At 46.2% G+C, this 12651-nt stretch overlaps 1 protein-coding gene across 6 annotated transcripts in view; it reads left to right on the top strand.

Moving 5' to 3' along the window:
* ANK1 (ankyrin 1) overlaps positions 1-12651 on the top strand; it is a 134146-nt gene that overhangs the window by 36935 nt on the left and 84560 nt on the right. For 5 of the 6 annotated variants that reach the window (XM_069944894.1, XM_069944912.1, XM_069944900.1 and 2 more), the window contains exons 3-6: positions 5586-5684; positions 5969-6067; positions 6159-6257; positions 8827-9012. In XM_069944894.1, coding sequence (XP_069800995.1) covers positions 5586-5684; positions 5969-6067; positions 6159-6257; positions 8827-9012 — 483 coding nt within the window. Of the gene's footprint in view, positions 1-5585; positions 5685-5968; positions 6068-6158; positions 6258-8826; positions 9013-10219; positions 10388-12651 lie in introns of those variants that run through there. The other variant, XM_069944917.1, reaches the window with a different exon arrangement.

Genomic DNA, 12651 nt, shown 5'->3' with positions numbered 1-12651 from the left:
CAGCAAGATGAAACCCTGGTAGCCTAATTTCAAGGTCTACTGGACCTTCTATAGGGGTCATCTGGTAGATCGGGGTGATCTGTTTAGTCACCACTGATCTAGGCCATCTAGTATTATTTTGTAAAAGTTCAATCTCGGCACTCACCATAAATGCTTCATAATTTTTATTGTAGAAGAAAAAAAAAATCCATCACAAAATACAACAGGAACGTTTCGGCGTCAAGCCTTTCTCAGCTGTCCCGAAACGTCCTGTTGTATTTTGTGATGGATTTTTTTCTAGAATAAAAATTATGAAGCATTTATGGTGAGTGCCGAGATTGAACTTTTACAATATTGATGGGATTTGTTTCTTACTGCGAGCACCACCCATAGACACAGAAGTGCCGTCTAAAAGACTTTCTATCTAGTATTATTTGTCCGAGATTGAAATAAACCTGGTATTCCTCCATTAGTTCCCACTGCAGTGACACCACCACTATGGTTCAGCCGGCACCTTTAGGTCTTCTGGAGAATATCGGGCGTGTGGGAAAGGTCCAGCCTCATATGTCCTGTGATCCTGAGGGGGAGATATGTGGTCAGACCTGTCCCACAGGCCGTGTATTCTGCCCGACCTCACCGTGCCTTCTGACCTTCTTTATCAATCAACACCGTGAAGTCGGATATGTCTTCTCTACCAGCCCAGATATGGTCTCCTGAGTCTCTAATCCACAATACTTACCTTTCTATCCTATCCTGATTTTTGTGACTTCTCTATCACAGTTCTCTATTGTGTTCACAATTCTGTTGCACCGATGTACAGGTAAACACTTTCACTCCCCCCCCCCCCCCCTTTGGGAAGTCTCCCACTTAAGAGAGTTAGTGGTTCTACCTTAGAGAGTGTATCATTGCATTATGCATAAGGCCCACTAATGTTAGAGGGTGTTCAGAGGGCAAATGTTTTTTTCTTGTATTTTGTATGTATGCTAAAGATGTATGGATGGCTTATTGGGCTGGTTGAGAGCTTTTCTTCCAACTGTAAGCTAGTTTCTAACTGACCTTAAAGTGTTACTGTCGTTTACTTTTTTTTTTTTTGCAGAAATCAATAGTACAGGTGATTTTAAGAAACATTGCAATTGGGTTTATTAGCCGAAAAATGCATTTTTATCATGAAAAAGCAGTTTGACGCTCTCCCCCCCTGTCTTCATGGTTTTCTATGGAGAGGGGAGGGGTGGCGGAAGATGAGGCACCAAAACAAAACAACAAAGAGTTAATTTACAGCTTCATCACTGGGCTATCTCCTCTAAAGTCAGCACTGACATTTCTGACCTCTGACTACCGGCTTTCACACAGCTCCTGCTGTCTAATCCTTTGTTCTCTGCTGGTGACTAATCTCCCTCCTCCCCCTCCCTCCTTCCCTCTTCATAGATTACACAGGGCACGACTGATATAAAAGAGTCGATATTTCCTGATAATGAGCAGTGGAGGAGAGAGGAGGGGGGGGGGGGAGAGACCTGGGGAAAGTCTTTTTGAATGCAGATAATGGCATATTTGCCTAATAAACCCAATTACAAGGTTTCCTAAAATCGCCTGGACTGATTTCTGCAAAAAAAAAACAAACACAAAAAATGTCAGTAACACTTTAAAGAGGAACCCAGCAAAAAGATGTCACATCAACTGGTGTCAGAAAGCTATATAGATTTGTGAATTACTTCTATTAAAAATCTCGAGTTTTCCAGTACTTATCAGCTGCTGTATGTTCTGCAGGAAGTGGTGTATTCTTTACAGTCTAGCACAGTGCTCTCTGCTGCCACCTCTGTCCAAAATAGGAACTGTCCAGAGCAGTAGTAAATCCCCAATAGAAAACCTCTCCTGCTCCGAACAGTTTCTGTAACAGACAGAGGTGGCGCTGTGTCAGACTGGAAAAATATACATCTTTGTGCAGGACATACATCAGCTGATAAGTACTGGAAAACTGGAGATTTTTAAATAGAACTTAATTACGAATTTGTATTAACGTTTGACAACAGTTGATTTGAAAGAAAAAACTATTCACCTGAGTTCTCCTTTAAATCAGTTGTCCCATTAAAATAATATTACTCAATTTAACAAATCATAACTTTTTTTGTTTAGTAAAAATAATTTTTAAAAAGTCCTGTGCCTATTACTATTAAATACTTGTTATGGTGCCGCTTGGTGTTATTTGAATACTCTTTTTAACATCCACCTAAGTGATTAAAGGGATTATCCAGCGAAAATCTTTTTCTTTTAAATCAACTGGTTTTAGAAAGTTTTATAGATTTTGTAATTTACTTCTATTTCAAAATCTCAAGGATTCCGGTACTTATTAGTTGCTGTAAGTTCTGCAGGAGGTGGTGTATTCTTTCCACTCTGACACAGTGCTCTCTGCTGCCACCTCTGTCTATGTCAGGAACTGTCCATGTCAGTAGCAAAACCCCATAGAAAACCTCTCCTGTTCTGGACAGTTCCGGACATGGACAGAGGTGGCAGCAGAGGGCACTGTGTATGACTGAAAAGAAAACATTTCCTGCAGGGCATACAACAACTGATAAGTACAGGAAGACTTGAGATTTTCAAATAGAGGTAAATTACAAATCTATATAACTTTCTTAAAGGGGTAGTGTGGCGTTTAACTTTTAAGTTGATTGAAAAAAAAAAAGATTTTTAATGGATAACCCCTTTAATGCTAGTGCACTGATTCTTATCAGCTAGCCTACACAGGAGGCAGATTCAATCCCTAGTCCATGTACCAGAGGATCTGAGGGAGCTACTGAGCATGTGTGACCACTGCTACTGAGCACATTAGGTGGACGTTCTGAGAGTGAATCATAAGAAATGCATAACCAGTATATAGCAGTCCTATCTACACAGTGGAGACATGTAATAATGGACCCCTTTAAGGAGAAAAACATTCTTCCTATATGTAATCAGCTTTCATTCACGTGGCTACTCACAAATCCCACACCCCATAACTAACCTCAGGATTCTTTAGAACAGCGTCACCACCTGGTATTACCACAAAGATGTTGTATGGTATATACAGCCACAGTCAGCTGCTCCCAGGCCGGTAATGAACATAATCATATCTCCAATTGAAATGCTAATTCCACTTCATTCCATCCAAAATGAATTAATGTGAAGAGGTGGTAAGGAACAGACAATGAATTTCTTAATTCCATCTACCTACACAGTCTCTGAGAGCCATCACTGACAGCTCCGGCAGATGTTTGGCTTGTCTGTATACCTGCCCAACAATCTGTCAGATCACAGGAATGATCATGGTTTATGACCTTCTAAACTACATTTATTTTAATTGTTTTGTTTTTTTTTTGTTTTTTGTTTTTTGGTCTGGAATTTCTTAAAAATTGTGCTCTATTATATAAAATCGCAATATTGTGTCTCAAAAAATGGCTTATATCACACCAGTGTGGGTATATATACACAATCACTGCACACAGGGGAAGCACCAAAAACACACACAATCACTGCCCACATGAATACTACTGTGTATAAAACAGATAGATAGATACATAGATACATAGGAGATAGATAGATAGATAGATAGATAGATAGATAGATAGATAGACAGATAGGAGATAGATAGATACATAGATAGATAGATAGGAGATAGATAGATAGATAGATAGATAGATAGATAGATAGATAGATAGATAGGAGATAGATAGATAGGAGATAGATAGACAGGAGATAGATAGATAGGAGATAGATAGACAGGAGATAGATAGATAGATAGATAGATAGATAGATAGATAGATAGATAGGAGATAGATAGATAGATAGATAGATAGATAGATAGATAGATAGGAGATAGATAGAAAGGAGATAGATAGATAGATATGAGATAGATAGATAGATATGAGATAGATAGATAGATAGATAGATAGATATGAGATAGATAGATAGATAGATAGATAGATAGATAGATATGAGATAGATAGATAGATAGGAGATAGATAGATAGATAGATAGATAGATAGATAGATAGATAGATAGATATGAGATAGATAGATAGATATGAGATAGATAGATAGATATGAGATAGATAGATAGATAGATAGATAGATAGATAGATAGATATGAGATAGATAGATAGATAGATAGATAGATAGATAGATAGATAGATAGGAGATAGATAATATATAGATAGATAGATAGATAGATAGATAGATAGATAGATAGGAGATAGATAGATAGATAGATAGATAGATATGAGATAGATAAATAGATAGATAGATAGATAGATAGGAGATAGATAATAGATAGATAGGAGATAGATAGATAGATAGATAGATAGATAGATAGATAGATAGATAGATAGATAGATAGGAGATAGATATAAGATAGATAGATAGGAGATAGATAGATAGGAGATAGATAGATAGATAGATAGATAGATAGATAGATAGATAGGAGATAGATAGATAGATAGATAGATAGATAGATAGATAGATAGGAGATAGATAGATAGATAGATAGATAGATAGGAGATAGATAGATAGATAGATAGATAGATAGGAGATAGATAGATAGATAGATAGATAATAGATAGATAGATAGATAGATAGATAGATAGATAGGAGATAGATATAGCAAAAAGATAGTCAGCAGGTTAGACAAATCTAAGTCGGAGTAATCTTCACTCCGGTGCACTGTTAGGAGCACTGCCGCGTCATCTGCCCACTACTTCTATTGATAATCAATGGAGGGGGCGGGTCAGATAACATGCCAGTGCTACTAACAGTGCAGCGTAGTGAAGATTACTCCGACCCACAGTGTGGGACCAGTGCCGAGGAGGAAGATAAGACACATACCTTCCTCCTCAGCGTCCTGGACGCTATAAGGGGCTGTCAGCAGGTTAGATCAGTCTAACCTGCTGATATTCCCCTTTTAGCTCAGCTACAATCAAAGCATGGGAAGCTGATTTCCCTTTAAATAGGCCATTAGTCACCCATAGGTGCTGAGGCTTTGGCAACCTGTCACCGCTTGTAGCGAAGCAGGAGGCTGCAGTCCATAACAAAATATTATCTGAACTAGGGGAAGAAAAGTTGTTCTTTTGCTGCTCCACTGATGTGCGGTGCTGGAACCGGGTGAGGTGAGTAACATCTGGTTTCCTGCAATAATCCTGTAACATAAAAATGATTTCCAATTTATAAATGATACTATTTATAATACAAACCTTGTTTCTGACTTTTGTGGTTAATAGTGGATGTAGTTGGTTAGCTCCCCAAAGGTGGATTGGTGAGAAAAGTAAAGGTAAGCTGCAAAAGACACAACCAAGTCTGCGCCATATGGCTACAAAGCAACATGCAATGGCATAACAGTGAATAACTACTAAATCTGACCCCTATGTATAGAAAATGGTCATTGGTAGAGGTATATAAAGAAACTGTCCGTCAGGCTCTGTTCACATTTGTGTCAAGGTTTCCATGTCTGAGGGATCTGTGTTGAAAAGAACAAACCATAAATGATAGTGGATCATGCTGGATACCATTGTATCCTGTATTCTATTCTGCCAACTCTATAGTCTCCTCTTTTTCGGTGCAAAAGTAACCCCCTCTTTCCTGCAGAATGGGCTGAATGCTCTGCATCTATCCAGCAAGGAGGGACACCTCAAAATGGTGAGCGAGCTGCTACACAAGGAGATAGTCCTGGAGACCACCACCAAGGTGAGGCCTAAATGTGGTAGTATGTTAGATCATGTCATTGTCCCGCTCAGTGCCGGACTGGCCCAGCAGAGGATTGGAGAATCCTCCGGTGGGCCCCCAGCTTTAGAACCTGCACAAACACTGTTGTTTCTCGCTGGTTCTTCATTGGTGGGCCCCAGGATCATCTCCTCTGGAGGGCCCCAGATACCTCAGTCCGACACTGGTCCCGCTCTCTTTAGTAGCTCTATGTCATCTATATACAACCATCTAAAGTCTTTTCTCCTTAACCGCCATCGGTGGTGTAGAAAGGTAACACGGCCCTACACATTGCTGCGTTGGCTGGACAAGAAGACGTGGTGCGAGAGCTTGTGAACTATGGGGCCAACGTCAACAGCCAGTCACAGGTAACCTCAACGTAAGAATAGCATGAAATGATATCCCGCCAGCAGCACAGCAGAGATAGTGACCATTGCTTCTGCTTTATATGACTCACAGAAAGGCTTCACGCCCCTGTATATGGCAGCTCAGGAGAACCATCTTCCTGTGGTGAAGTTCCTTCTGGAGAATGGAGCCAACCAGAACCTTGCTACTGAGGTCAGTAATGTGTGCGAAATGATGGTTACCCCAAAAAACTTACAAATCCAGACAAGATTGCAGGTAACCAGAGACAGTGGGCAATATAAGGATTTGATACGTTGACGATGTTTCACGTTTTCCCACTTATAAAGAAAGAAGAGGTGTGTCATTTTATCATAGGTCACTAACCTGTCGGAGACAGAATCTATAGAAATGATTCCAGGAAATCACATTGTATGATTTATAAATAATTGATTTGCCTTTTGCTGTATGAAATAAGTATTTGATCACCTACCAACCAGCAGTTATCCTGATTGTCACAGATCTGTGAGTTTTTCTATAAGAAGCTCCTACTCTGCACTCGTTATCTGTATTAATTGCACCTGTTCCAACTTCTCCACCATGGTGAAAGAGCTGACTAATGGTGCGTTTACACAGACAGATTTATCTGACAGATTTTGGAAGCCAAAACCAGGAGCAGACTATAAACAGGGATCAGGTCATAAAGGTAAGACTGAGATTTCTCCTGTTTTCAAATCCATTCCTGGCTTTGGCATCCAAAATCTGTCAAATAAATCTGTGTGTGTAAACGCAGCATAAGGGAACCACAGACAAGATTGTAGACCTGCACAAGGCTGGGATGGGCTACAGGACAATAGGCAGGCAGCTTGGTGAGAAGGCAACAACTGTTGGTGCAATTACTAGAAAATGGAAGAAACACAAGATGACTGTCAATCTTCCTCAGGCTGGGGCTCCATGCAAGATCTCACCTCGTGGGATAAGGGTGATTATGAGAAAAATCAGGAATTGGCCCAGATCCACATGGAATGACCTAGTCAATGACCTGAAGAGTGCTGGGACCACAATCTCAAACATTATCATTAGTAACATACTACCCCATCATGGATTAAAATCCTCCTGCTTACACCAGCACATGTCCAGGTTCATTTAAAGTTCGCCAATGATCATCTGGATGATAGAGAGGAGACATGGGAGAAGGTCATGTGGTCAGATGACACCAGAATAGAACTTTTTGGTATCAACTCCACTCGCCGTGTTTGAAGGAAGAAGAAGGATGAGAACAACCCCAAGAACACAGCAATGTGCCAATATCGGAAAACTTGGTCAAGAACTCCAGGAGACGTCCGACCTCTGTAACTGCAAACACAGGTTTCTGGACCAAATTTTAACTTCTGTTTGTCTATTGTATCAAATATGTATTTCATGTCATAAAATGCTAAATAATTATTTATAAATCATACAATGTGATTTTCTGGAATTTTTTTTTTATAGATTTTGTATCTCACAGGTGAAGTGTATCTACGATTAAAAGGACACCCCTCTCCATTCTTTGTAGGTGGGAAAATGTGCATAATCAGCAGATACTTGTTTTCCCCACTGTATATCCAACTTCTTCATACCACAGCTGACTTAGTGGTTTTAGGCTGGGTTCCCACTACGTTTTTGCAATCCGTTTTTTGCAACTGTGTGCATCCGTTTTTCCATTGACTTCCATTATAACAGATCCGTTGTTTTTTTTTGACGGACACAAAAATGAGGTCGACCACGTTTTTGTGTCCGTAAAAAAAAAAATGGATCCGTTTTGATCCGTTTTTTTTTATAATGGAAGTCAATGGAAAAACGGATCAAAACGGATGTACACACATGCATCCGTTTTTTCAACCCGTTTTTCATCAGTTTTTTTTTGCAAAAAACTGATGCAAAAACGTAGTGTGAACCCAGCCTTATAGCATCATTGCATTGTAGATTTACTATAGCACCCCCAATATCTGCCTATGACACTTTGCCATATATATATATATATATATATATATATGCATATCATGTCATAAGGATGTTGTATCTTTTATTTCCCCTGATGAATCTGCACGATTAAACTGGATGAAACACGTAGAGTTTGCAACTAGGGCTAGACACTGGGAGGGGGTTGCTCTTTTTTGGTGAAAGTCCTGTATATATCCCTAGAAAGCAGGGAAAGACATTTCCAAAGGGATTGCTAGTAAAATTGTTATTGGCCTGACCTGTATTGGTCCTAGTAAGCCGGCTTATAGTGATTCTTTAAAGCAAACTAAAACAACTACAAGACTACATTTCCCATGATGCCTGGACAGTTTGGGTCCTGTCCCTTTACCATCTGCATATAGTACCATGTCATACACTGTAACCATCAGCAGGAGGTGCACGGTTTTTCAGCATCTCACAGTTTTCCAGCATATCATAGTATTCTAGCCTCTGGACATGATCCAATTTCTTGCCAGTGGCCTCTTTTGTCTTTTTTTATTAAAATAACCAAACTTCCTCTCACAGCTGGCGTGTGTATAAAGGATTGCTGACCTATATTCATAGAGACAGAGTGCAGTATGATGCAAGGTTTCAGGCGCTCTCCATAAAGACGGGTCACTGACCTATTAAACAGCGCCCCAGTGTGCGGCCTTTTTGCTGTAGGACTCAGTGATACTATTACTGCTTGTCGCCTTTTGATAGATGTTTCCTTGTAGGTCACCGCCATTTCTCCATCTATCTTAGTTCCTTACTGTGTACGTTGCCGCCTTCTTCTCCCACACAGGATGGATTCACCCCCTTGGCCGTAGCTCTGCAGCAGGGACATGAGAACGTGGTGGCCCACCTCATCAGCTATGGAATGAAAGGAAAGGTCCGGCTCCCTGCCCTGCACATTGCGGCACGAAACGATGACACCCGGACCGCTGCTGTTCTCCTACAGAACGACCCCAATGCAGATGTCCTCTCCAAGGTCAGATTACACCAAAACGGCCATTTTTCGTATCGGTGCCCCATACAACCCAATGGTTAGAGCGCAATTGGGCTCCTGTCCTCTACCTTGGAGCCTATTGATGACTTTTTGGGCCTTTTCTATTATAAAGATCATGACTTATTGGGATTTATACATGGGGGTTCCTGTAGAAGACAAATTTGAGCTTGTACAGTTACATAGGCTGGGTTCACACTGCATTTTTGCAATCCGTTTTTTTCATCCGTCTTTGCAAAAAACAGATGGCAAAACGGCGCCCAACAGATGGCAAAACGGCGCCCACACCCCTCCCCACCAACGCGCACTCTCCCAGCGCCCACACACCTCCCCACCAACGCGCGCTCTCCCATCGCTTACACCCCTCCCCACCAACGCGCACCCGCCCGATACCCACACCCCTCCCCACCAACGCGCACTCTCCCAGCGCTTACACCCCTCCCCACCAACGCGCACCCTCCCGATGCCCACACCCCTCGCCACCAACGCACACCATTCCGAAGCCCACACCCCTCCTCACCAACGCGCACCCTCCCAGCGCTTACACCCCTCCCCACCAACGCGCACCCTCCCGATGCCCACACCCTCCCCACCAACACACACCATTCCGACGCCCATACCCCTCCCCACCAAAGCGCACTCTCCCAGCGCTTACACCCCTCCCCACCAACGCGCACTCTCCCGATGCCCACACCCCTCCCCACCAACGCGCGCTCTCCCATCGCTTACACCCCTCCCCACCAACGCGCACCCGCCCGATACCCACACCCCTCCCCACCAACGCGCACTCTCCCAGCGCTTACACCCCTCCCCACCAACGCGCACCCTCCCGATGCCCACACCCCTCGCCACCAACGCACACCATTCCGAAGCCCACACCCTTCCTCACCAACGCGCACCCTCCCAGCGTGCACACCCCTACCCACCAACGCGCACCCTCCCAGCGCGCACACCCCTACCCACCAAAGCGCACCCTCCCAGCGATCACACTCCTCCCCGCCAACACGCACACTCCCGCTGCCCACACCCCTCCCCACCAACGCGCACCCTTCCAACGCCCATACCCGTCCCCACCAAAGCGCACCCTCCCAGCACCCATACCCCTCCGTACCAATGCGCTACCTCCCGGCGCCCATACCCCTCCCCACCAACGAGCACTCTCCCAGCGCCCACACACCTCCCGACCCCCTTGGCTGTAGCTCTGCAGCAGGGACATGAGAACGTGGTGGCCCACCTCATCAGCTATGGAATGAAAGGAAAGGTCCGTCTCCCTGCCCTGCACATTGCGGCATGAAACGATGACACCCGGACCGCCGCTGTTCTCCTACAGAACGACCCCAATGCAGATGTCCTCTCCAAGGTCAGATTACACCAGGACGGCCATTTTTAGTATTGGTGCCCCATTCAACCCAATGGTTAGAGCGCAATTGGGCTCCTGTCCTCTACCTTGGAGCCTATTGATGACTTTTTGGGCCTTTTCTATTATAAAGATCATGACTTATTGGGATTTATACATGGGGGTTCCTGTAGAAGACAAATTTGAGCTTGTACAGTTACATAGGCTGGGATCACACTGCATTTTTGCAATCCGATTTTTTCATCCGTTTTTGCAAAAAACAGATGGCAAAACAGATGCATTTGTGTGCATCTATTTTGTTTTGTTCCTCCCGGCGCCCACACCCCTCCCCACCAACGCGCACTCTCCCAGCGCCCACACACCTCCCGACCAAGGCGCACTCTCCCAGCGCTCACACCCCTCCCAACCAACGCACACCATTCCGACGCCCACACCCCTCCCCACCAACGAGCACCCTCCCAGCGCCCACACCCCTCCCCACCAATGCGCACTCTCCCAGCGCTCACACCCCTCCCCAACGCGCACCCTCCCGATGCCCACACCCCTCCCCACCAACACACACCATGCCGACGCCCACACCCCTCCCCACCAACGCGCACTCTCCCAGCGCTTACACCCCTCCCCACCAACGCGCACTCTCCCGATGGCCACAACCCTCCCCACCAACGCGCACCATTCCGAAGCCCACACCCCTCCTCACCAACGCGCACTCTCCCAGCACTTACACCCCTCCCCACCAACGCGCACCCTCCCGATGCCCACACCCCTCCCCACCAACGCACACCATTCCGAAGCCCACACCCCTCCTCACCAGCGCGCACACCCCTACCCACCAACGCGCACCCTCCCAGCGCTTACACCCCTCCCCACCAACGCGCACCCTCCCGATGCCCACACCCCTCCCCACCAACACACACCATTCCGAAGCCCACACCCCTCCTCACCAGCGCGCACACCCCTACCCACCAACGCGCACCCTCCCAGCACGCACACCCCTACCCACCAACGCGCACTCTCCCAGCGATCACACTCCTCCCCACCAACGCGCACCCTCCCGCTGCCCACACCCCTTCCCACTAACGCACACCCCTCCCCACCAAAGCGCACCCTCCCAGCACCCATACTCCTCCGTACCAATGCGCTACCTCCCGGCGCCCATACCCCTCCCCACCAACGCGCACTCTCCCAGCGCCCACACACCTCCCGACCAACGCGCACTCTCCCAGCGCTCACACCCCTCCCCACCAACGCACACCATTCCGACGCCCACACCCCTCCTTACCAACGCGCACCCTCCCAGTGCGCACATCCCTCCCCACCAACGTGCACCCTCCCGCTGCCCACACCCCTCCCCACCAACGCGCACCCTCCCGCTGCCCACACCCCTCCCCACCAACGCGCACCCTTCCGACGCCCACACCCCTTCCCACCAAAGCGCACCCTCCCAGCACCCATACCCCTCCGTACCAACGCGCTAACTCCCGGCGCCCATACTCCTCCCTACCAACACGCACCCTCCTAGCGCCCACACCCCTCCCCTCCAATGGGCACCCTCCCGGCGCCCATACCCCTCCCTACCAAGGCGCACCCTGCCAGCGCCCACACCCCTCCCCACCAACACGCACCCTCCCAACGCCCACACCCCTCCCCACCAACGCGCTTCCTCCCGGCGCCCATACCCCTCCCTACCAACACGCACCCTCCCAGTGCCCACACCCCTCCCCACCAACGCGCACCCTCCTGGTGCCCACATCCCTCCCCACCAACACACTACCTCCTGGCGCCCACTCCCCCTCCCCACCAACACGCACCCTCCCAGTGCCCACACCCCTCCCCACCAACGCACACCCTCCTGGTGCCCACATCCCTCCCCACCAACGCACTACCTCCTGGCGCCCACACCCCTCCCTACCAATGCACTACCTCCCTGGTCCGTTTTTTAACGGACACAAAAACATATTCAACCTCATTTTTGTGTCCGTTAGGAAAAAAAAACGGATGAAAAAAAACAGGTGGCAAAAACGCAGTGTGACCCTAGCCTTACCTGACATAAATAGATCCTATTTTAGTGCCCCATTAATAATTCTTCAGGCCCTTTGGCAGTAGAGGACTAATTTTTCTGGTCCCCAGATGGCAGTACCACATGGTATATAGTATTAGGGGCTGTGTATGCCAAGAAAATATTCTCAATACTATAACAACTCCACACACAGTAATTGACCCATGTGGTTTACTCTAAAGCCATCTTTAAGGTGAGGTTTTCTCCT

The sequence above is a fragment of the Dendropsophus ebraccatus genome, chromosome 1, assembly GCF_027789765.1.
Source record: "Dendropsophus ebraccatus isolate aDenEbr1 chromosome 1, aDenEbr1.pat, whole genome shotgun sequence".
In the NCBI taxonomy this organism is placed as follows: Eukaryota; Metazoa; Chordata; class Amphibia; order Anura; family Hylidae; genus Dendropsophus; species Dendropsophus ebraccatus.
This window is presented reverse-complemented; position numbering and strand designations above follow the sequence as displayed.